Below are 24,987 nucleotides of genomic sequence, written 5' to 3'. Positions count from 1 at the left end.
CAACTAATGAATGACTAGATTTATTGTCTGGCTCCCGGTAGCGCACTGACAGTGCCTGAAATTGTCTAGCTTATACCCTCAGTTCATTGTGCTCTCTATGTAGAGACAACAATATGGGCCTGATTACGACTTCGGCGGAGGTGATTACTCAGTCTCAAATGTGATGCACATCCCGCCCTCCGTATTACGAGTTCCATAGGATATAATGGACTCATAATTCAGCGGGCGGGATATCCGTCACATTTGGGACGGAATAATCCCCTCCGCCGATGTCGTAATCAGGCCCTATATGTCTTACGAAGATCCAATTAAAAGACCTTCTACTAAACCCACAATCTCGAATTCTCATGCGATGTGGATCTTGTAAAAAAAGATTAGCAAGGTAAACAACACCATCGCAATAAAAACTTTAAAGATCATCGCTTACATTATGGCGAGGAATCTTATTAGGACTTCTGCAATTATGTTAAGTCAGTATCATTGGTCAAATATATGTTAATGTTAATCTCTCTGTTTGTCTTCTTTTCAGCCTTGAAAAAGTGACAATGGTCGCGAAAGAAGTGTTGGCTGTTTGTAAACATCCATCTATGTATTGTGCCTGTACTGATATAACTATATTTGGAATCGATTTAAATACTTTGTTGGTGTTAAAATGAGATGAATATAACATTGTATCATTGTGTTGTGATTTATGTGCAACAAATGTGCTCATAATAATAAAATTGTATCAGAAAATCAAAGTACTTGCATTGTGGGCGCCTCCTATATTTAGTTCATATATGTTTGGTGAGTAGTTGTACGGATGAATGACTGAGAGGGTGCTTCAGTGTGGATGAGTATGTCGTCAGGGCTCTTTGCCATTCTGTAAGCTGTGCCTGCGTATTACGCATTCGACGGAACTCATACACACCGGGTAGGATAAGCACCTCCTCACTGGACAGCAGCACCTGCCCATCCTTGTACCACGTGACGTCCGGCTCCGGGTGCGACTGCACATCACACATCAGGTTAACAGTGATTCCCAGGATGCCAGTGACATTCTCCGGATTCACACCTGCAATCTCTGGAGGAACTGCAACCCCATAATGAAATATTTGTTTTGGTTCCAAATATTTTCTTAGTGTTCAGAAAACATAAATAGTAACAGAAACAACAAGAGAAAAAAAAGAGCATATACAATAGGTGTTGAGAGGCCCAATCCAATATGAATACCCCACACATTAGCAATCAGAAAAAACAAATGTTCAGGTAATATTTAAAAAGTTTGTTGTCATGCCCCAAAATTATATTTCTGCATTATTTAAATCCATTTTATGTTAAAAAGTATTAAAGATGAGGGGACGTGACTCAGGCTCCTGGAGACTCACCCGACACGGTAACCATAAACAGCTTCTCTACAGACCCTGCTGCGTTCTCTGCCACACATGCGTAAGTGTCAGCGTCCGTCAGCTCAATGCCAAGGATCTATGAGGTAGAAGGAACAGAGTTCAGCTGCTGGAGGCAGATCAGGACTCATCAGCGAACCAGCTCCAAGTGAAAGTAACCAGACATGGGATCCAGATCAAACATGCCTTAAGGCATAGGCAAAGCAGGAAACTGCCCAGGGCCCTCACCTTTCAAGGTGCCCGCTCCTCCTCCGGGAAAGTGAATTTTCTCTTTATTTGACCTCTGTTTATCCTATTTCTCTATCTAACCCTCTCTCTGGCTACCCTTACCTCTAACTCTGGGCCTTATTACAAGGCTGGACATCCAAAGACCACCAGCCTTGTGATGCCGGTCCGAAGACCACCAGCCTTGTGATGCCGGTCCGAAGACCACCAGCCTTGTGATGCCGGTCCGAAGACCACCAGCCTTGTGATGGCGGTCCAAAGACCACCAGCCTTGTGATGGCGGCCCAAAGACCACCAGCCTTGTGGTGGTGGTCAGACCACCGCGGCTGTGGCGGTCGGACCGCCACATTACGAGGTTGACGGGCAGACTCGCCAACCTACTGCCATCCCTGCCAGGATCAGTGATCCCGCCGGGCTGACGGCAGCCCTGGTTGTAATTAGTCAGGGCTTACAATCTTGTTCTCCACCAGCCTTTTCATGGAGGTCTGACCACCACAAAAAGGCTGGCGGACATCAAGTGCAGGGGCCCCCCTGCCCAGCACCCTCAAAATGCGCACTGTCTATTATGAGCAGGTGGCAATGCTCCTGCACATTTCCCACTGGGCTTACCGGCGGGAACCTTGGCTTCCACCAGTCAGCCCAGTGGGAAAGTTGTTATTGGGCCGGCGGAGAGGTCGTCAGCCCCGCTACGACCTCCCCGTCGGGAGTTTGGCAACTCATAATCAGCACCTAAGTATCTCTCTTCAGTGCCATTTGAAGGATTTTTGGAGTTCTGAGCAAGACATATTTCAACAGTTTTGTGTGCCTCTACTAGGGTTTAACATATAATTTAGTATTGTTTGGCATCATGCAGGCTCGGATTATCAATCAATCAATCAGGAACTTGTAAAGCACACTACTCACCCGTGAGGGTCTCAAGGTGCTGAGGAGGGAGGATGGGAGGAGGGGAGGTGCTGCTGCTGCTCGAACAGCCAGGTCTTGAGAAGTTTCCTGAAGGTAAGGAGGTCTTTGGTCTGGCGCAGGTGGGTGGGAAGAGTGTTCCACGTTTTGGTGGTGAGGTGTGAGAATGATCTACCACTGGTTGTAGTTCTGCGGACGCGTCGGACGGTTGCGAGGGCGGTGGAGATGCCGGGTTGGGGTGTAGAAGGAGAGTCGTTTGTTGAGGTATTCTGGTCCGGTGTTGTGCAGTGCTTTGTGAGTGTGGGTGAGGAGTTTGAAGGTGATTCTCTTGTTGACTGGGAGCCAGTGCAGGTTTGTCAGGTGGTCAGTGATGTGGCAGTGGCGGGGGATGTCCAGGATGAGGCGTGCAGAGACGTTCTGGTTGCGTTGCAGCCTCTTCTGGACTTTGGCCGTGGTTCCTGCGTAGAGGGCATTGCTGTAGTCCAGTTTGCTGCTTACGAGGGCTGGGGTGACTGTTCTTCTGGGTTTGGTGGGGATCTGTAGGGTGTTTGCTCTGTATATACTATCTCAAAGTGAGAGATAGTGTGCACAGAGTCCAAGGGTTCCCCTTAGAGGTAAGGTAGTGGCAAAATTAGATAATTCTAATGCTCTATTTGTAGTAGTGTGGTTGAGCAGTAGGCTTATCAGAGGGTAGTGTTAAGTATTTGTTGTACATACACATGAAATAAATGAGGAACACACACTCAAAAACTTAACTCCAGGTCAATGGGTTTTTATATAGAAAAATATATTTTCTTAATTTATTTTAAGAATGACAAGAATCAAATTTGAGGTAAGTACATAAAATGCAAGGTACTTCACACAGGTAAGTATAGAACTTTGTTTAAAAACAGTGGTACACACAGTTTTGGGTAAAATGGCAAATAGCTATTTTAAAAGTGGACACAGTGCAAAAATCAACAGTTCCTAGGGGAGGTAAGTATTGGTTAGTTTTTGGAGGTAAGTAAAGCACTTAGTCAGTCTCCTGGGCATAGGCAGCCCACCGTTGGGGTTTCAAGGCAACCCCAAAGCCACAGTACCAGCAACACAGGGCCGGTCAGGTGCAGAGGTCAAAGGAGGGTCCAAAACACATAGGTGCCTATTGACAACAGGGGTACTCGGGGTCCCAGTCTGTTAGCAGGAAAGTACCTGCGTCCTCGGAGAGCAGACCAGGGGGGTTTTGTAGAGCACTGGGGGCGACACACACAAGCACACACAACACACCCTCAGTGGCACAGGGGTGGCCAGGTGCAGTGTGCAAAGTAAGCGTCGGGTTTGATATAGAAATCAATGGAGGGACCCGAGGGTCACTCTGGAGATGCAGGCAGGGCACAGGGGGGCTTCTCGGGCCAGCCATCGACTGGGCTAGGATGAGGGCCGCCTGCTGGTCACTCCTGCACTGGTAGGTGGTTCCTCTCGGTCCTGGGGGCAGCGGGTGCAATGCTTGGTCCAGGCGTCAGGTTCCTTTGTTACCAGGCAGTCGCGGTCAGGGGGAGCCTCTGGATCCTCTCTGCAGGCCTCGCTGTGGGGGTGCAGGGGAGTCGACTCAGGGTGTCCACGTCGTTGGAGTCACCTGGGAGTCCTCTCTGCAGTGTTTGTTGCCCTGAACTCGAGCCGGGGGGGTCGGGTGCAGAGTGTGAAGACTCACGCTTCTGGCGGGAAGTGAGAGTCTCTTTAAAGTTGCTTCTTTGTTGCAATTTTGTTGCTGTTTCTGGACAGAGCCGCTGTCCTCTGGAGGTTCCTGGTCCTTTAGGTGCAGGTCAGTCCTCTGAGTCCTCAGAGGTTGGCGGTCACGCTGGATGCGTAGCTGTGCAGGTTCTTTGAGTCTGGAGACAGGCTGGTAGGGCTGGGGCCAGGTCAGTTGTCATCTCCGTCGTCTCTGCGGGGCTTTCAGGTCAGCAGTCCTTCTTCTTGTTGTAGGTTACAGGAATCTGATTTCCTGGGTTCAGGGTCGCCCCTAAATATTCAATTCAGGGTTGTGTTTAGGTCTGGGAGCCAATGGCTACTGTCCTGGAGGGTGGCTACACCCTCTTTGTGAGTCCTCCCTGAGGGGAGGGGGGCACATCCCCATTCCTATAGGGGGGATCCTCCAAAACCAAGATGGAGGATTTCTTAAGGCAGGGGTCACCTCAGCTCAGGACATCTTAGGGGCTGTCCTGACTGGTGGGTGACTCCTCCTTGTTATTCTCATTATCTCCTCTGGACTTGCCGCCAAAAGTGGGGGCTGTGTCTGGAAGGGCGGGCATCTCCACTAGCTGGGATGCCCTGGGGCGCTGTAACAACAGGCATGAACCTTTGATACTCACCACCAGGTGCTACAGTTCCTGCAGGGGGAGGTGAGAAGCACCTCCACCCAGTGCATGCTTTGTTCCTGGCCACAGAGTGACAAAGGCACTCACCCGATGTGGCCAGAAACTCGTCTGGTTGTGGCAGGCTGGCAGGAACTGGTCAGCCTAACACTAGGAATTGGACTGGTATACAGGGAGCATCTCTAAGATGCCCTCTGTGTGCATTTTTCAATAAATTCCACACTGGCATCAGTGTACATTTATTGTGCTGAGAAGTTTGATACCAAACTTCACAGATTTCAGTGTAGCCAGTATGGAACTGCGGAGTTCATACTTGACAGACTCCCAGACCATATACTCTTTATGGCTACCCTTCACTTACAATGTCTAAGGTTTGTCTTAGACACTATAGGGGCATAGTGCTCTTGCAACTATGCCTTCACCTGTGGTATAGTGCACCCTGCCTTAGGGCTGAAAGGCCTGCTAGAGGGGTGACTTACCTATGCCACAGGCAGTGGGTTGAGGGCATGGCACCCTGAGGGGAGTGCCATGTCGACTTAGTCATTTTCTCCCCACCAGCACACACAAGCTGTGAGGCAGTGTGCATGTGCTGAGTGAGGGGTCCCCAGGGTGGCATAATACATGCTGCAGCCCTTAGAGACCTTCCCTGGCCACAGGACCTTTGGTACCAGGGGTACCAGTTACAAGGGACTTATCTGTGTGCCAGGGATGTGCCATTTGTGGAAACAAAGGCACAGTTTAAGGAAAGAACACTGGTGCTGGGGCCTGGTTAGCAGGATCCCAGCACACTTTCAATCATAACTGGCATCAACAAAAGGCAAAATGTTAGGGGGTAACCATGCCAGGGGAGGCATTTCCCTACAGGATCCATTTGTAGATCTTTCGGAGCATGCAGAGGGTGTTGAAGGAAACGGGTAATAAAATTCTAATTTGTTCCATACCGGCGCCCCCACATATGTCTTGCCTGGGGCCCCCAAAATTCTTAAAATGACACTGACCCAGAGCTTCCAAAGCGATAGGAGGACAGACACTGGAATATAAAGATTTACAAGAGTGTGTGAAGAAACAAGGATGCACAAAGGCGTGCAAGGCCAAACAAGGGTGTACAGCATTTATATAGTCCGTCTCACCCTGCTGTGAGGGGTAGCAAGCTACACCAGTGGGGGAACGCCCGGCTGGCAGCATGTTGTACTGGGGAAGCTCTTTGATGTTGTGCATTAGTGACCAGAGAGGTGTTCTTATCTTGTCGAACAGTGCCTAGAAGTGTGTTAGAGGCGGACAAGTGTGAGATAGATACCCTCAGGCTACCATTATACATTAGGTGCCCATTTACAATATTATTAAACTGAAGTTCAGACAGGACACACTATTACCTTAGAGACATGTACTGAGGGCTTGGCATCCTTGGAAAGGGGGTGCACAGCCATATGAGTGCAAGTGCCAACCCCTCTCCCCAAAGCGTCCAGGTAAGGATAGATTTATAATAGAGGACACAGACGTACCTGAAGGTGTCGGCCCTCCTCCAGGAGATGGTATCTTTCTGTGCTGACGATGGGCACACTGTTCCGGAGCCAAGAGATCTCAGGAGTTGGTGTCCCAGTAGCCTCACACTTCAGGAGAGCAGTGCCATTGGCAATCAGTCCGACCTCCTCTATCACCTCGTGCACGTCGCTCTGAAACGATGGAGGGGCTGCAAAGAAAAAAGAGAAGAAACAAAGTGCGGTCATTACTGGTCAAAGACCCCCATAGGAACATTATGACTTCGCTCAGATACCCCTATAGCTCCAGGGACAAGAAGTCAATGGACTGTAACCTTTGAGGATGAGGGTTGAAGACTGGAAGTTGAACAAGGTCTTTCTACCACTGAAAAAAGCCAAACAAACTGGTCTGAATGTCAAAATCCCTGATGCCCAGAATTTGTGACACCAGAGGTGAAAGGTCATTTGTGCAGTTGCTTTTGTGTTGTTACAAAAGCTTCTAAGTCCCACCTTTATTCCGCAATCCAACTCACAGAGCATGTTTACGTTCTTTGATACAAGCCAGTTTGTCAAGCAGAATCTTTTGGAAAAAGAACAAACTGTTATCACATAGCATCTCAATGACTTCTGCCCCCAGGAAGCTATGTGTGCAATACAAGCAGTATAAACATAATAACAAAATATGTAAATCATATATGAATCTCCCCTGGAATAAATGTGCTCTTTTGTAACAGAGCCACCAAGAATTGACCGACAACTCAAAATCTACATGAGCTTAGACTCACTCTTCCTATCTGGTGCCCTTTGCTCAGTGAGATGATTCCCCGGCCCATGGCAGACAATCCTGCAGCCACCATGAGAAATCTTTTTTATTGAAAATAACCACCATGGAGAGAAAAAGGTTCTTTCCTCTTTTACACTTCCAGTTTTGCTTGCTCTGAGATGGACAGTCCACCTCTGGTCCTGGTGAGGCACAGATGGACAGTCTGTCTGATGGAAGTTACAACAGGGCATTGGCCATTGACAGGAGGGGAAGGATGAGGATATCAGGATCAGGGGGTGCCTTCATGGCTCTCTTCTGCACCCCAACCTTTACAATATGCGAGAGATCAAAGGTCCGCCCCTCAGCGTCCAGGGCCACATTCTCCTTAGAAATAGAAGTTTTGCTTGCAGTCACAAAGTTGAACTATGTAAGAAAATTAGGGGGGCTGTTGCTACTCTGTAACTATGTGGGTGATATCACAGAGCTGGAAGCTATTGCTTCTGTGCGCTAGTACTTCTATATCTCCAATGAAGGCTGTCGTCCAGTGTGCGGCTGCCCCCAAATGGGCTAGAAGTCCTAGATTGTAACATTTATAAACTGACTTCCTCCACTCTAACATCTCATGGTTAAACCCCACTGTGGAGCATGCTGTACCCGTTCCCTTCTCAGTCTAGTACACTGTCTCATTCAATTGTTCCTCACTGTAATAAATGTGGTTATTAGTTGAGAGGGTAAGTACCCACCTCAAGTAACCATCAGAGTCCTTTTCAGGTTGAACCACTACAGTCACCAAATAGACATGAGCACAAACCCTTGGCAGCTGTGGTACAGTGGGTAACCTAGAGGCAATGTGTAAAGAATTAATGTAGTACAAAACAGTACTAAAGTCAAAATGCTAATAAAAGAATAAAAATCCCAAAATGAATTAGAAATATCGAGTGCAATTTAATAAATAAAATAAAAACAAAATGGAAAAAAAAACATTAAGAAGAGCCGGAGATATGAATTACTATTTTTTTTAATGGAAATAGCATCCAGAGGTACAAAGGCCCAGATTTATACTCTGTTTTTTTTACGCTAATGCAGCACAAACTTAACTTCAAGTTATATTTTGGCGCTAGACATGTCTAGCGCCAAAATATTGGAGTTGAAGTCATTTTTTGGATGCGTGAACCCACCTTGCATCAATGAGATGCAAGGTAGGCTTTGCCATCCAAAAAATGACTCTAAGGCCCCAGCACCTTATTTATCCTCCCGTCCAAAAATGGTGCACGGGAGGGAGGCAGGCCTAAATAATAGCGCAAAGCCTGCTTTGCGCCAATATTTAATGCCTGGGTCAGGACAGGCGTTAGGGGACCTGTGGGCCCATTTACATGGTGGAACACCATGGAACGAGCCCACAGGTGCCCTCCCTAAGCCCCAGGAACACCCCCACCCACACCAGAGGGACACCAGGTAAATATAGGTAAGTAAAGGTAACTATTTAAAAAAAAAATTAAGTGCCATTGGGGGCCCCGAAATGGGCCCCCATACATGGCACTGGGTGCAATGGCCATGCTCGGGGGACACTGGTCCCCTGTGCTGGCTATTGGGGTGGTGGGCATGACTCTTGTCTTTTCTAAGACAGGAGTCGTGTGGTATGGATGGTTTTTCGTCAAGAAATGACGCTAGGCCGGTTAGAGTCATCTTTTTTTACTCTAACCAACCTGACGTCATTTTTTGGTGCAAAACCCCCTTCTCCCATACCGCCAGCCCCACCCAGCTAACATAATTTTCCATGACATTAGGCCACCCTTTGAGCCGGATTGCGCCATTCCATGCATTTGGCGCCCAGCTGGAGTCCTGGAATGGCACAGGCTGGAGCAATACTTTTTGATGTAAAACCGCGTTTGAACAGTTTTGCGTCAAAAAGTATAAATCTGGGCCAACGTGCCAATAATAGTCAGTGGTCACGTAGAACAGACTGTGATGGAGCACGGGTTGGATACACTAGCCAGGTTCATCCTGCTCAAAGGTTTTACCTTCCGATTTTAGTCCTTTAAGTCCCAATTCACTACAGGGGTACATTTCTATATCCCCAGGACATCAGGCACTTAGAGACTCACAGGGTGTCAGACAGAGGCCGCACCTGGGGCCAGTCCAGATCCAGTTGCCTCTGGCAACCTGAGCAGTTGCAGGAAAGGCCTCTTGTAGCTTGTTCAGGCCCTGTAGCTTCAACAGGAGGTCAGCCTTATGCCCATTGGAGTCCACTTCTTTGTCCTGGGTACATAAGGGAGAGCAGGACCAGTCTTCTACACTCTTCTCAGGTGTCAGACAGCAGATATGATCCCCTTCTGATCCTTCACAGGTTCACATGAAGCTGCCAGGAGGTGCCACATTTATGCTTGGCACAAATTAGTACGTGGAAATGGCCTATGGGGATGCCCTAGCAAATGGGGTAGGGTTCCTGGGTAACCCTACCCACCTTGGACATCTTTAAGACAGCCTAAACGTGGGCTCTGAATGCTGGTAGTGTTTGTGAGGGGTGGACTAGTGTATTCCTCGTGTCCTCCCACAACGAACAGTAGAAACCAGTTTTAGGCAGTCCCTGTACCAACTAACAAAATCAGAGACGGAGGTCTGGTAAAACAAAGGTGTGTTTTCAGCAACCAGACAGTAGATACAAACAAAGGTGTTCATTATGACCTTCCCGGTCCTGCCCAGCCACGCCTGTGGTTGAGGTCAGACCTCCGAAAGCGTGGTGGTGCAGAGCCGCCAAATAATGATTGCGGTAGTGAACTGGCTGCATTGCAGCCAGTTCAACACCTGTACCGCCAGGGGGGTGGGACCACCTGGCCGAAGGTTGACCACCTTCAACCCAGCGGTCCACCTAACACCGCCCGCAGCATAAGGAGTATCCTTACTGCCAGGTATTCCGTGGCGGCAGCCCCGCCACAAAATCCCTGGCGGTAAGGATAGTGGCACAGGAATACTAATTACTGTCACCACAGCAGGACTCCCCAACCTCCCCTCTCCATGTGGGAAGCCCCCCCACCGCCTGACCACATCAGAAACTCCCACCCCTCCAAACAGCCCTCCACTCCCCCGGTCCCTGTACTGATCCCCCTCCCCCGTACTGACACCCCCATCCCCTGATCCACGCACGCACCACACTTATATACATACACGCACACAACCACGCTCACTCATTCACACAGACATGCACACACGGCCATGACACATCTCCACCCCCGCATACAGGCATTCACACAAGCACACAGACACCTGCACACGCACACAAACACACACAACACCCACCCCTCCCCCTTCCAGTCACACACACACACACACCCCCATTCATGCACACAACACTCAACACCCCCCCGTCGAACGATCACCTTACCTGGTGGTCGTGGTGGTCGTCCGGGAGGGAACGGGGTCCATGGCGCTTGCTCCGCCGCCAGCGCCCCACCAACACAACACCGGCACGCTGTTTACAATGTTGTAATACAGCGGGCGGTGTTGTGGTGGCGCGGCGGTGGAGGCAGAGCAAGCTCCACTAGACCGCCGACCGCCAGTATGGCTGCTGGCGGCTTCCCCGCAAAATAGTGGCAGAGAGCAGCCAGCAGTCATAATATGACGGTCTACAGACCGCCAACACTGGCGGTCATTTTGTGGCGGTGACTTCGACAGTCTACGGAATAGACCACCGAAGTCATAATGAGGGCCAAAGTGTTTTGGCATTCTGTTTTCATCCCTTGATATGCCCCCTTCTAGAACATGTTATATATAAACCCAGCAGACCGGTTAAACAGGCTGGGACACTGTAATGTCAAAGAGAGCCCCATGGCGACTGGGGCCTGACAGGCAGCGAGAAGAAAAGAAGGGCCCTACCCAAGTGTCAAGTAACATTTGCTTGTGACAACGGAGGCCTCTTTGGAGTCTACCCAAAGTGTCACATCAAAAAAGCCAGCAGGCCTGTCAAGCAGGATGTGAGATTCAAGCAGGGCTTGACATTTTATCAAAAAGCATTCTTTTAGCCCCTTTTTGTGTCTTCTGTCAGGTTCAGAGGGCTCATGTCTGCCTATTCAAGTCAGCCTATTGTTTTGCTCCTGGGAGCAAGTTCACACCTCATTTGAGCCGAATTAAATGATTTAGCTTCCAGGGGCTTCGGGCAGAGCAGAGGTAACCTTTTAAAAGCTGCCGTTCTATAATATTAGAACATATCAGACTTCATCATTGAAACGGATTTCTGACAACTGTTTGAAATAATGTTTAATTACTTTTTTAGCTACTCCCATTCCTGAGATAAAGGATTAGAACTTAAAATTGAATCCGAGTATTTTCCTATGGAACAGCCAATCAGCTACAGTGAGAATAGCTTTGAGGGCATTTTCACCATAAGGACGATGCCTTTTAATGTCTTGTTGAATCTCTCAACTAAGCCATTAGTTTGTGGATGGTAAGGTGTAGTGAATTTATAAGTCACTCCACACTCATTCCACATGTGCTTTAGGTATGCTGACATGAAGTTGGTACCTCTGTCAGACACCACCTCCTTAGGGAAACCCACCCTGGTAAAGATACCAATGAGGGCCTTGGCTACTGCAGGGGCAGTAGTCGACCTAAGGGGAATAGCTTCAGGATACCTGGTAGCATGATCCACTACTACCAGGATATACATATTTCCTGAGGCTGTGGGAGGTTCCAGTGGACCAACTATGTCCACACCCACTCTTTCAAAGGGCACCCCCACCACTGGAAGTGGAATGAGGGGGGCCTTTGGATGCCCACCTGTCTTACCACTGGCTTGACAGGTGGGGCAGGAGAGGCAAAACTCCTTAACCATGTTGGACATATTGGGCCAGTAGAAGTGGTTGACTAACCTCTCCCACGTCTTGGTTTGTCCCAAATGTCCAGCAAGGGGAATGTCATGGGCCAATGTTAGGATGAACTCTCTGAACAGCTGAGGCACTACCACTCTCCTAGTGGCACCAGGTTTGGGGTCTCTGGCCTCAGTGTACAGGAGCCCATCTTCCCAATAGACCCTATGTGTTCCATTTTTCTTGCCTTTGGACTCTTCAGCAGCTTGCTGCCTAAGGCCTTCAAGAGAGGGACAGGTTTCTTGTCCCTTACACAGCTCTTCCCTTGAGGGTCCCCCTGGGCCTAAGAGCTCAACCTGATAAGGTTCAAGCTCCAAAGGCTCAGTTCCCTCAGAGGGCAGAACTTCTTCCTGAGAAGAGAGGTTCCCTTTCTTTTGCTGTGTTGCAGTTGGTTTCCCAACTGACTTTCCTGTTCTCTTGGTAGGCTGGGCCATTTTTCCAGACTCCAGCTCTACTTTTTCACCCTGTGCCTTGCATTGTGCTCTCGTTTTCACACACACCAGTTCAGGGATACCCAGCATTGCTGCATGGGTTTTTAGCTCTACCTCAGCCCATGCTGAGGACTCCAGGTCATTTCCAAGCAGACAGTCCACTGGGATATTTGAGGAGACCACCACCTGTTTCAGGCCATTGACCCCTCCCCATTCTAAAGTAACCATTGCCATGGGATGTACTTTTCTCTGATTGTCAGCGTTGGTGACTGTGTAAGTTTTTCCAGTCAGGTATTGGCCAGGGGAAACCAGTTTCTCTGTCACCATGGTGACACTGGCACCTGTATCCCTCAGGCCCTCTATTCTAGTCCCATTAATTAAGAGTTGCTGTCTGTATTTTTGCATGTTAGGCGGCCAGACAGCTAGTGTGGCTAAATCCACCCCACCCTCAGAAACTAGAGTAGCTTCAGTGTGGACCCTGATTTGCTCTGGGCACACTGTTGATCCCACTTGGAGACTAGCCATACCAGTGTTACCTGGATGGGAGTTTGGAGTGGAACCTTTCTTGGGACAGGCCTTGTCTCCAGTTTGGTGTCCATGCTGTTTACAGCTATGACACCAGGCCTTTTTGGGATCAAAGTTTTTACCCTTGTACCCATTGTTTTGTGAAGAGGCTCTGGGCCCACCCTCCTGTGCAGGTTTTTGGGGGCCTGTAGAAGACTCTTTACTATTTTTAGTTTTGGTTGTCTCATCACCCTTCTGCTGGGGAGTCTTTGTGACCCCTTTCTTTTGGTCACCCCCTGTTGAAGTCTTGGACACCCTTGTCTTGACCCAATGGTCCGCCTTCTTTCCCAATTCTTGGGGAGAAATTGGTCCTAGGTCTACCAGATGCTGATGCAGTTTATCATTGAAACAATTACTTAACAGGTGTTCTTTCACAAATAAATTGTACAGCCCATCATAATTACTTACACCACTGCCTTGAATCCAACCATCTAGTGTTTTCACTGAGTAGTCAACAAAGTCAACCCAGGTCTGGCTCGAGGATTTTTGAGCCCCCCTGAACCTAATCCTGTACTCCTCAGTGGAGAATCCAAAGCCCTCAATCAGGGTACCCTTCATGAGGTCATAAGATTCTGCATCTTGTCCAGAGAGTGTGAGGAGTCTATCCCTACACTTTCCTGTGAACATTTCCCAAAGGAGAGCACCCCAGTGAGATCTGTTCACTTTTCTGGTTACACAAGCCCTCTCAAAAGCTGTGAACCATTTGGTGATGTCATCACCATCTTCATATTTAGTTACAATCCCTTTAGGGATTTTCAACATGTCAGGAGAATCTCTGACCCTATTTAAGTTGCTGCCACCATTGATGGGTCCTAGGCCCATCTCTTGTCTTTCCCTCTCTATGGCTAGGATCTGTCTTTCCAAAGCCAATCTTTTGGCCATCCTGGCTAACTGGATGTCCTCTTCACTGGGGTTATCCTCAGTGATTTCAGAGGTGTTGGTCTCTCCTGTGAGGGAACCAGCATCTCTGACTATTATTTTTGGAGTCAGGGTTTGAGGGACCCTGTTCTCCCTAGATAGGACTGGTAGGGGGGAATTGTCCTCCAAGTCACTATCCTCTTCCTCTGAGTTGCCACCCTCAGAGGGGTTGGCCTTTTCAAACTCTGCCAAAAGCTCCTGGAGCTGTATTTTGGTAGGTTTGGGGCCCATTGTTATTTTCTTTAGTTTACAGAGTGACCTTAGCTCTCTCATCTGTAGATGGAGGTAAGGTGTGGTGTCGAGTTCCACCACATTCACATCTGTGCTAGACATTATGCTTCTAAAAGTTGGAATACTTTTTAAGAAACTAAAACTGATTCTAGAATCTAATTCAAACTTTTAACAGACTTTTAAACTCTAAAAGAAATGCTAAACAGGATCTAACACAAGGCCCTAGCAGGTCTTTTAAGAATTTAGAAAACTTTTCAAATTGCAAAAATCAATTTCTAATGACAATTTTGGAATTTGTCGTGTGATCAGGTATTGGCCGAGTAGTCCAGCAAATGCAAAGTCTTGTATCCCACCGCTGCCACCAATGTAGGAAGTTGGCTCTGTATGTGCTATTTCAAAGTAAGGAATAGCATGCACAGAGTCCAAGGGTTCCCCTTAGAGGTAAAATAGTGGTAAAAATAGATAATACTAATGCTCTATTTTGTGGTAGTGTGGTCGAGCAGTAGGCTTATCCAAGGAGTAGTGTTAAGCATTTGTTGTACATACACATAGACAATAAATGAGGTACACACACTCAGAGACAAATCCAGCCAATAGGTTTTTATATAGAAAAATATCTTTTCTTAGTTTATTTTAAGAACCACAGGTTCAAATTCTACATGTAATAGCTCATTCGAAAGGTATTGCAGGTAAGTACTTTAGGAACTTCAAATCATCAAAATTGCATGTATACTTTTCAAGTTATTCACAAATAGCTGTTTTAAAAGTGGACACTTAGTGCAATTTTCACAGTTCCTAGGGGAGGTAAGTATTTGTTAGTTTTACCAGGTAAGTAAGACACTTACAGGGTTCAGTTCTTGGTCCAAGGTAGCCCACCGTTGGGGGTTCAGAGCAACCCCAAAGTCACCACACCAGCAGCTCAGGGCCGGTCAGGTGCAGAGTTCAAAGTGGTGCCCAAAACACATAGGCTAGAATGGAGAGAAGGGGGTGCCCCGGTTCCGGTCTGCTTGCAGGTAAGTACCCGCGTCTTCGGAGGGCAGACCAGGGGGGTTTTGTAGGGCACCGGGGGGGACACAAGTCCACACAGAAATTTCACCCTCAGCGGCGCGGGGGCGGCCGGGTGCAGTGTAGAAACAAGCGTCGGGTTCGCAATGTTAGTCTATGAGAGATCTCGGGATCTCTTCAGCGCTGCAGGCAGGCAAGGGGGGGGTTCCTCGGGGAAACCTCCACTTGGGCAAGGGAGAGGGACTCCTGGGGGTCGCTTCTCCAGTGAAAGTCCGGTCCTTCAGGTCCTGGGGGCTGCGGGTGCAGGGTCTCTCCCAGGCGTCGGGACTTTAGATTCAAAGAGCCGCGGTCAGGGGAAGCCTCGGGATTCCCTCTGCAGGCGGCGCTGTGGGGGCTCAGGGGGGACAGGTTTTGGTACTCACAGTATCAGAGTAGTCCTGGGGTCCCTCCTGAGGTGTTGGATCGCCACCAGCCGAGTCGGGGTCGCCGGGTGCAGTGTTGCAAGTCTCACGCTTCTTGCGGGGAGCTTGCAGGGTTCTTTAAAGCTGCTGGAAACAAAGTTGCAGCTTTTCTTGGAGCAGGTCCGCTGTCCTCGGGAGTTTCTTGTCTTTTCGAAGCAGGGGCAGTCCTCAGAGGATGTCGAGGTCGCTGGTCCCTTTGGAAGGCGTCGCTGGAGCAGGATCTTTGGAAGGCAGGAGACAGGCCGGTGAGTTTCTGGAGCCAAGGCAGTTGTCGTCTTCTGGTCTTCCGCTGCAGGGGTTTTCAGCTAGGCAGTCCTTCTTCTTGTAGTTGCAGGAATCTAATTTTCTAGGGTTCAGGGTAGCCCTTAAATACTAAATTTAAGGGCGTGTTTAGGTCTGGGGGGTTAGTAGCCAATGGCTACTAGCCCTGAGGGTGGGTACACCCTCTTTGTGCCTCCTCCCAAGGGGAGGGGGTCACAATCCTAACCCTATTGGGGGAATCCTCCATCTGCAAGATGGAGGATTTCTAAAAGTTAGAGTCACCTCAGCTCAGGACACCTTAGGGGCTGTCCTGACTGGCCAGTGACTCCTCCTTGTTATTCTCATTATTTTCTCCGGCCTTGCCGCCAAAAGTGGGGCCTGGCCGGAGGGGGCGGGCAACTCCACTAGCTGGAGTGTCCTGCTGGGTTGGCACAAAGGAGGTGAGCCTTTGAGGCTCACCGCCAGGTGTGACAATTCCTGCCTGGGAGAGGTGTTAGCATCTCCACCCAGTGCAGGCTTTGTTACTGGCCTCAGAGTGACAAAGGCACTCTCCCCATGGGGCCAGCAACATGTCTCGGTTTGTGGCAGGCTGCTAGAACTAGTCAGCCTACACAGATAGTCGGTTAAGTTTCAGGGGGCACCTCTAAGGTGCCCTCTGTGGTGTATTTTACAATAAAATGTACACTGGCATCAGTGTGCATTTATTGTGCTGAGAAGTTTGATACCAAACTTCCCAGTTTTCAGTGTAGCCATTATGGTGCTGTGGAGTTCGTGTTTGACAGACTCCCAGACCATATACTCTTATGGCTACCCTGCACTTACAATGTCTAAGGTTTTGTTTAGACACTGTAGGGGTACCATGCTCATGCACTGGTACCCTCACCTATGGTATAGTGCACCCTGCCTTAGGGCTGTAAGGCCTGCTAGAGGGGTGTCTTACCTATACTGCATAGGCAGTGAGAGGCTGGCATGGCACCCTGAGGGGAGTGCCATGTCGACTTACTCGTTTTGTCCTCACTAGCACACACAAGCTGGCAAGCGGTGTGTCTGTGCTGAGTGAGAGGTCTCCAGGGTGGCATAAGACATGCTGCATCCCTTAGAGACCTTCCTTGGCATCAGGGCCCTTGGTACTAGAAGTACCAGTTACAAGGGACTTATCTGGATGCCAGGGTCTGCCAATTGTGGATACAAAAGTACAGGTTAGGGAAAGAACACTGGTGCTGGGGCCTGGTTAGCAGGCCTCAGCACACTTTCAATTGTAAACATAGCATCAGCAAAGGCAAAAAGTCAGGGGGCAACCATGCCAAGGAGGCATTTCCTTACAGACGTTTAACATTAAACCTCTACATGTCCTACTTTTAAATACCACGCACTCTGCCTTATGGGCAATAAGGACTACTTAGGGTGACACATATGTTTAAAAGGAAGGTTTGGACCTGTCAAAAGGGGTTACTTTGACAGGTTGAATTTGTAGTTAAAACCTGCACAGTCATGCTTATATTGTGACTGTAGAGGTTGGCACAATGGGGGCGCAGTGGCATTTAACTTACAGACTCTGGATACTCTGTGGGTACCATAAAGTAGGAACTTACAGGAAAGTTAAATACGCCAATCAGGAGTATACAAATTGTACCATGTTCAAAGGAGGAGCTCACAAACTTTACCACAGGTTAGCAGGGCGTAAAGTGCACAGAGTTCCATAGCCGGCAAAAATTCATGTTCAGCAAAAAAAGCAAAACATTTGGGATAAAAAAACAGAAGGGGCACAATTCCAACAGTCACCGAGGGCTGACACATAAAAGAGAAAATTCTGAACATGTATCTGCACTTCATGCCAAAAACCTGACACTCGTGGCTTTGAAGAACGTTAGATCACAAAACCAGAGGCCACAGCTCCAAGGAACTCAAAAGAACTCTTCATGATATTATTAACCAAGTCCGGCCCTCGCTCGCTACCATTTCGTCTTCTTAGCATATTGTTGTATCAAATGTTTTCCTGCCCCTTGCACGTCACCTAGTTTAGTACGGTGGTAACATGCTAGGTAGCCATAGCATTTTAATTCCTCATATTATAATGAATATCTTTAAATTAAAGTACAAACATGTTCAAAGTTATGGACTAACATGTCAGTAACACGCAAGGTTCTATTGTATTTCGTGTAGCAGCCTAACATTTCCTAAAAGTATGCATAATGTTTAAAGTGTTTAAAGTTATGAAATGACATATTGAAAGTGACACACCAACAAGTGAGCGGGACACAAGGTACATAGGAGAGTAGAGAGCCTTAACAATGCGTGCACCATGAATTCCCCTGCACATCTCTCCTATGCTTCTAGCAGAAGACATGTTGCTTGTGTCCGTCTCTGTATGTTAATATTATCCCTCAGCAAAGAGAAAAAGGCAGAACTTACTCAGCACCACCAGCTCATAGTGTAAGCTGTCCTCTCCCGCTTCATTGGTCGCCTCACACGTGTACTTCCCAGAATCCTCGGCTCTGGCCATCGGGATCTGCAGCAAGCGACCATCTGAAAAGTGAGCGGGTTGTTAGACTGTGTTTGAGGGGTGAAACGAGTGGGGGAGAGACAACCTGTCAGATATACCAGTGATCATGGCTGCACAACAATAACTACAAAAGGGGGGGTTCTGAAGGACAGGCTGCTCGATATACTCACTATAAGATCGCCACCACATCCACCATCACAGCAAGAGATGACATCTAGATGATTCTCGACAGAGAACAAACAATAGCCCTCATTCGACTCAACCTCTCTGCAGCTTTCGACACAGTTTCTCATCCCACCCTGTTCGGATGACTCCATAAGACACCTTTCTTACCGGAGCAACCCAAGCAGTCCACATGTTGCCATGCTGCTCAGGCAGGAAACACATTTGCAGAGTCTCGCAAGAATCTACGCTCGGCTCAACCCTCTTCAGCATCTACATGAGTGCTCTTGCTCATGTCATCCGAACACACATCAACATTCTTACCAACACTGATGACACACAACTGATACTGCCCATCTCGGACAAAACAACCAGCACACAGAACAACTTTAACTCTTGCATGAGCGAAGTAGCCACCCGGATGAAGTCCAACTGCCTCAAGCTGGATACAGACAACACCAAATGTCAGATCTTCAGAAAAGATATCTTCCTGTGACCTACCGACCTCAGACCCACCCCTACCCTAAGTGATGGTGTAAGTTTAGGGTATGTATTGCGATATGTGACATATGCATGCATTCCTGGCTATCACTACTCACCTTTCTCACTAGTTTGCTGTGGATTGCAGTGTATAACAAATATGCGTGCCGTATAGTTTTTCAAATAAAGATGGCATTGGCATGCAACAAGGAGCATTTTCTTCACGTTCCAATAGCTGCTGTTTGTCATTTATGTCTTTCATCCTATTATTTTAGATTGCTTATTTCTGTCTGTTTATTTACCACTACTTGTTATACACAATATATGGTGAAGAAGCGTCCTTGTGTCCTGCAGGAGGAGAAGATTTGGTATTGTGTGTACGCCTGCTGTGTCGTGATTGTGTTTGTGCTACAAGCATAGGAAAATAGGAATCCTTGGTCCTAGTGAAAGCCACAGATCCCGGATGATGCCACAGACTGAAACATGTTCACTTCTTAGATGCGAGAATAATAATCACTTCTTGCATCCCCGGTTTTTAACCGTCTTACTGCTTACTCGAAAGATTAAACGTAGTTCCTATTAGGGTTCTGCATTATGTGGATTGCATTCCCCACCCTCCATCCGTAAGTTCTTCCTGTGAACACAAGAAGCCTTCCACTATTTGAGGATTCTTTGGCGAGCAAGGATGATCATTGATAAAACGTGACATCTGGGGAGTGTGTGAGGTCATTCCTCACAATGTTTTCAAAATTGTATACAAACCTAAATGAGTTTTCTCTAGTATCTTGGTACCATCCAGATCATAGGTCAAATAGGGACTCAAGAGCCCCCACGAATTGGACTATGTCCCGGGGTAGACCCTCTTTTTGTGTGATTTGTTTTATTTTTTGTGATGGGCCATGGTTGGGGCCCAGTAGCTGCTGTCTGCCATGTGGGGTACGGGGTACGTGGTCTGACACTAGACCTCTTCCACAGAGTCCATTCCACCACTCATCGCTTTCCTGCTTTGGAAACCATTGCATGATGACCACAGTCCTTAGCCCAACCTCTATTTCTGTAGCACTTCCGCCGTTACCAGCTGAATACCCATCCAACCTTTAAGAAACACACAACTGGACATCAGATATTAGCAATCTATTGTCCAGCAAGCACAACTCTAGAAGGAAGACTTCAGAGAAAAAAAAGCTGTTGCATCTGCTGGCCAAAAGGTTCAATGACAGGTCCCACATGAAGTCCCCCCTGCAGCGTATCTACAGTCGGATGTAGGGGTTGAAGAATCCTGCCTCTTAGTGAACACAGACTGCAGAATGTCACCAGGCATTATACAGGACACAGGGTGAGACACTTACCTAGTAATAAAAGCACCCCAGAATCAGAAGCAAGCAACGGTCGTCCGTCCTTGTACCAGCTGAGCGTTGGGGGAGGGATGGCGTTTGTGTCACACTGCATAGACACAGGATCCCCCAGAATGACCTCCCGGTGCTCAGTCACGTCCTCCTCATCACCATTATTCCAGTACACCAGCTCGAAGGCCGCATTGGTGCTCCCGGGTCTCTGGAAGACAGGGGGGACTGAAAGAGAAATCGCAGGTATCAGTGACAGCCCACGCAAGCTGGTAGGGCAGGGGTGGATAATGTGTTCAGTGGTGAGACATCCTCCACTGAGTATGTTTTACTCAACTCTCATGAACTCCAGCATTCCTCCAGCTCTTCCCAAGGGCCTTTTTACATCCATTACTGCAGTGGTCAACCCTACTGACTCTACAAGTGCCAGCAGTAGCTGCTCCTGGGGCTGCTCACATGGCCTAATTGATTAATTAATCCCTTCTAAAAAGAAGCTCAATATTTTTATAAGAATTTGTGTTGATTTTTGTGCTTTCGTTGCCAGTGTAGCCAACTCTCCTCTGTTGGGGCACTGTATGGTAGAGCTACACTGTCCATAAGGAACACCATCATTCATTCATCAGGCAGTGAAACCCATAGACTGAAACACCGACAGACCTTGAATGCTGACGTCAAAGTCCCTCTCGTCCTGTCCGGCCATGTTGGCAGCAACACAGGTGTAGTGTCCGGAGTCAGAGACCCTGGTGGGCTGCATCCGCAGGACGTGTCCATCGTTCAGAATCTGCAAGTGGCCTTTACTCTCTAGAAGCTGAAGAGAACACACAAAGTCACATTTTGAAATGTTTGCGAAAGGCTTTCAGAGAGCATATTAGAGAAGCGGGCTTGCCATAGAGCACAGAGCCAGGAGGGCAAGGCTAGAAAGAGTACCCACAGAGAGGGCAATGTCACACTAGGCAAGAACAGCGGGAAATGATATAGGGGACAATGACTTAGGAGACAGCAGGGGCAAGATAAAAAAACAGTACTCAAGACAGTATGACCTGAGAGGGTAATGCCAAAACAGACAGCAGAAGAAGTAGAAGGCAATAGCAACGAGGGAAAGCTAGAAACACCAATTGACAAGAGAGTTTGACAAGACATGACAACTCCAGAAAAGAGAAAGTCATAAAGATCAGAAAAAAACAGTGACAAAAAAACAAAAAGGAACAAAATTAAAGAGAGGATCAGGGGAGAGGGCAGTGCCAGGGTGGACCAAACAGGACACATAAAAAGGAGCACGGAAAAGCCAAAAAAGAACAATCCTCATGAGATTTTGGCAAGACAGGACAGTGCCAGAGAATACAACTCAACACAAGTCAGGATAAACAAGACACAGAAGGCCAAAAAAGAACAATACGAAAGAGACCATCAGGAGGGAGGGCAATGCCAGAGTAGACCACATAAGAAAGAGCAGAAGAGCGCTGAGGGAAAGCCGAAAAGAACAATACCTAAGAGAGGATGAGCAGAGAGGACAACCCAAGAGAAGGCATTACAAGAAAGAGAGGGAGGCACTAGCAACAGAAAGACAACATGACCAACACCGAAGATAGTATATTTTAGGAATATAGATGTTTGGTATCGAAAGCAGCTTTGGGCTAACCTGTCCATCTTTGTACCAGGTAAGCGTTGGTGCTGGCACTGCCCGTGACTCACAGTGCAGAGAGAGGCTACTGTTGATTTTCGTCTTCACTTCCTTCACCACAAGGTTACCATCGGCAGTGTCTGTCTGGATCTGCGGAGGGACTGGGGAGATAAGGACATGGACGTGAAACAGAACATACCCGACCATCCTTCCAGTCATCAGGATGTCCAACTCAAGAGACGCGACCATCCTTCCGGATCATTACTGCTGTCCAACTGAAGGGACTCAACCATCTTTCCTGAACCCTAAGAGGTCCGAATGACATCAATGTGCTACGTATCGGCAAGACTGTTGGCTAAGCGCCCAGAGGCGAGAGTAATCATGTATTTAAATCCAGATATAGTACAAAAAAGATACAATGTGTGATGAGGATGTTATAACTTATTAAAAGTTGTTAAGGTCAAACAAAAAGCATGGATGGAAAAGTATAAAAGATACTTTACAAAAAACATTTTAGGCAAATATTTTTAGAAAAACAATCTTACCAGATGGAGCTAATGGTGTTGCAGCTGTAAGTTCTAATGGAGGCATGCCATTCTTAGCAGAGACGATTTAAGGCCTGGGCAAAGTGGGCTCTGGCCCATGGCCCCAGCCTTTCAGGGGGACACTTGATAGATCAGCTCTGTTCTCCACACAGTCCTGCCCTGATCATTTTTCTTTCACTTATTTTTTAAATGGGTGATATGTGGGAGTCTTTTACAGACATTTTGAAAAGTTGTGTTTATGTTTTTCAATACCATGCAGCATCCATAAAAAAAGTTCATTTTAGATCAAAAGAGGACCTCACATATGAGAAATGGCAGTGGATTACAAAAATTATTTGCAATAATGTTAGAGAGCTGCTGCTACATTGCAATATCGAAAACATACATCACTATCCCTGAATATTAGATGGAAACAAAGTTAGAATTTGGACCAGTGTGTCTGTTCAGTGTCAGTAGCCTGGGCAAAGATGGCATAAAAAAACTAAAACTGGATCTTAAATTCAAAGATGTTCTGAACAGGGGTCCCCGAAATACGTTTGGCCCAGGGCCCCTGAAATCCTTAAGATGTCGCTGGTCTTTATTGACAGTAAATTAAGGTAGAACATCAACGCCGACCTTCGTTGCACACACCCATAACAGCACCAAATCTATTTAGGAAAGGGCCATTGAAATGCAAAACAACGAATTTTTTTCTACGTACTGAATACTTTCACGTGGTAAACTTTGACAGCCTCTCCAACCTCGTTCGTGACCACGCAACTGTAGCTCCCGGCATCCTCTTCCTGCGCATTAAGGATCTGCAGGGCACGGCCTTCTGCTCAGGACAGAAACAGAGAGCTTGTCAGTGTGAACGGGCAGCCCCAATCCAGGCAATGTTGTCTCATGAAATGTTATCCTTTGTCACAAAACCTCAGCCTTTTATGCCACAATCCGTCTTCAGTGACACCCACAAATTCTGTACCAGGGATGCGACACTCCAATTGTTAGACAAGTTCCAGCCAAACTCCATGTTATGCAGCAGAAAGCAATAATGGAAAACACCTGCTTTAATGTGTGGCAGTAAAACACCTTCCCACCCCCCTGCCATGATCATTTACAGCCCACCCAGTCCCCCTGTGGTCCTCTGTCGAGGGGTGTCATGCCAGAACTAATCACAGGCACAACTTTGGATGTACAGCCTGTCATTGGGTCCTGAGACTTTTAAGACCATTTCATTGAATCAGACACTGGGCAGATGCTTTAGTCAGCTGGGCCATAGCAACCGAGTCCAGGGTGCGCCGGAAGTGAGTGGACTGACCCAGGGCTCAGAAGGTTTCTATAGAGTGTGCATGCAGTTGTAGAAACCATACAACACAACAGAGAGTGTGAAACGAGCTTGCTCACTTTCCCAATGAATTATAACCACAAACAAACAGAGCAAGTACCAAACCACACAACCTGGCATGCTTCATCATAGGGAGTCCCACCCCTGATGCCTTATGACTCAGGGGTGTGTTTCAATGCCTGATTACAGCGGAGCAGGATTTATAAAACCAGTGCAAAATGTGAATTAAAATTGTCTTAAGAGCACCCACCAATGTGATGTATTTTAATCCTGGTACCCCTATGACAAGATGAAAAACAGTGATAGATGTGTTCTGAGGATTAATGTCCTCTCACATCCCTGATTCCCTTTCGACATGTTTCAGTCCAATCCTCGTTGCTGCCCATAGGGGTCAGACTGTCTTTCATCAGGACATAAAGGCATGCGGATAGATTCGCAATCCGTCACTTACAGGTTTTATTGTGCCTTCACTCCATAAGGGCATTTTTTTTAACGGTAACTCAGTGCTTCATGGAGCCTCCAAGGCTTCAAGGGTAGTCGCCCGCCTGTATACCTAGTCATGTCCCAGGGGCTCCATATGTAGAAAACATGTCATAATGTGTGCCCTAACCTCAGGCTCTGCCACGGCAACATGCAGCATTTGAAGGAGACTCACCAGGGAGCAACTGGGTGTTCCTTGAGGGCTGGAAGGGAACTCCATCTTTGAGCCATGTGATAGTGGGGACGGGGAACCCCAGCGCCTCACAGACCAGCAGTATTGGGTTATTGACGATCACGATGACATCTTCGATGGCATCGTCCTCAGCAGCTCCAGGAATAAGGGGGCTCACTGCAGAAAGAAACAGAGCAACAAGACCAGCAGAGGGTTAGGAGCATAGATGGGTGTAGACAGTTCCCTGGTCAGCACACCCAAAGACATTCTAATCCTTAGTGGTCGAACACAAGGCAAGAGAGCCATGGGTAGTGGTGTCATATACACAGCATCTATCGTAAACCTCTGGCATTTTTCTTCTTGCTTTGTAGCTGTCCAACCATTGCCAAGTCCAAAACACCACTACAACATACTCAAGAACAGAACCACTTGGGTGTATTCCACCTAAAGTTCCCTACTCTATTGTCCATACTGCGTGTTGTGACTCAAGCAAACATTTGTGCAAAACTGAGTTGCAACAGTGAG

General features: G+C 47.7%; 1 protein-coding gene across 2 annotated transcripts in view; it reads right to left on the bottom strand.

Moving 5' to 3' along the window:
- Nucleotides 1–24,987, bottom strand: part of HMCN2 (hemicentin 2) — an 816,728-nt gene that overhangs the window by 223,567 nt on the left and 568,174 nt on the right. For both annotated transcript variants that reach the window (XM_069237054.1, XM_069237056.1), the window contains 9 exons: nt 24,466–24,639; nt 23,187–23,300; nt 21,960–22,102; nt 20,978–21,128; nt 20,327–20,548; nt 18,245–18,358; nt 6,361–6,548; nt 1,368–1,464; nt 911–1,072 (listed from right to left, as the gene is read on the bottom strand). In XM_069237054.1, the coding sequence (XP_069093155.1) occupies nt 911–1,072; nt 1,368–1,464; nt 6,361–6,548; nt 18,245–18,358; nt 20,327–20,548; nt 20,978–21,128; nt 21,960–22,102; nt 23,187–23,300; nt 24,466–24,639 (1,365 nt within the window). The remainder of the gene's footprint in view (nt 1–910; nt 1,073–1,367; nt 1,465–6,360; nt 6,549–18,244; nt 18,359–20,326; nt 20,549–20,977; nt 21,129–21,959; nt 22,103–23,186; nt 23,301–24,465; nt 24,640–24,987) is intronic.

This window comes from Pleurodeles waltl, chromosome 6 (genome assembly GCF_031143425.1).
Source record: "Pleurodeles waltl isolate 20211129_DDA chromosome 6, aPleWal1.hap1.20221129, whole genome shotgun sequence".
In the NCBI taxonomy this organism is placed as follows: domain Eukaryota; kingdom Metazoa; phylum Chordata; class Amphibia; order Caudata; family Salamandridae; genus Pleurodeles; species Pleurodeles waltl.
The sequence above is the reverse complement of the archived record's forward strand: the minus strand, read 5'-3'. Positions and strand labels throughout refer to the sequence as shown.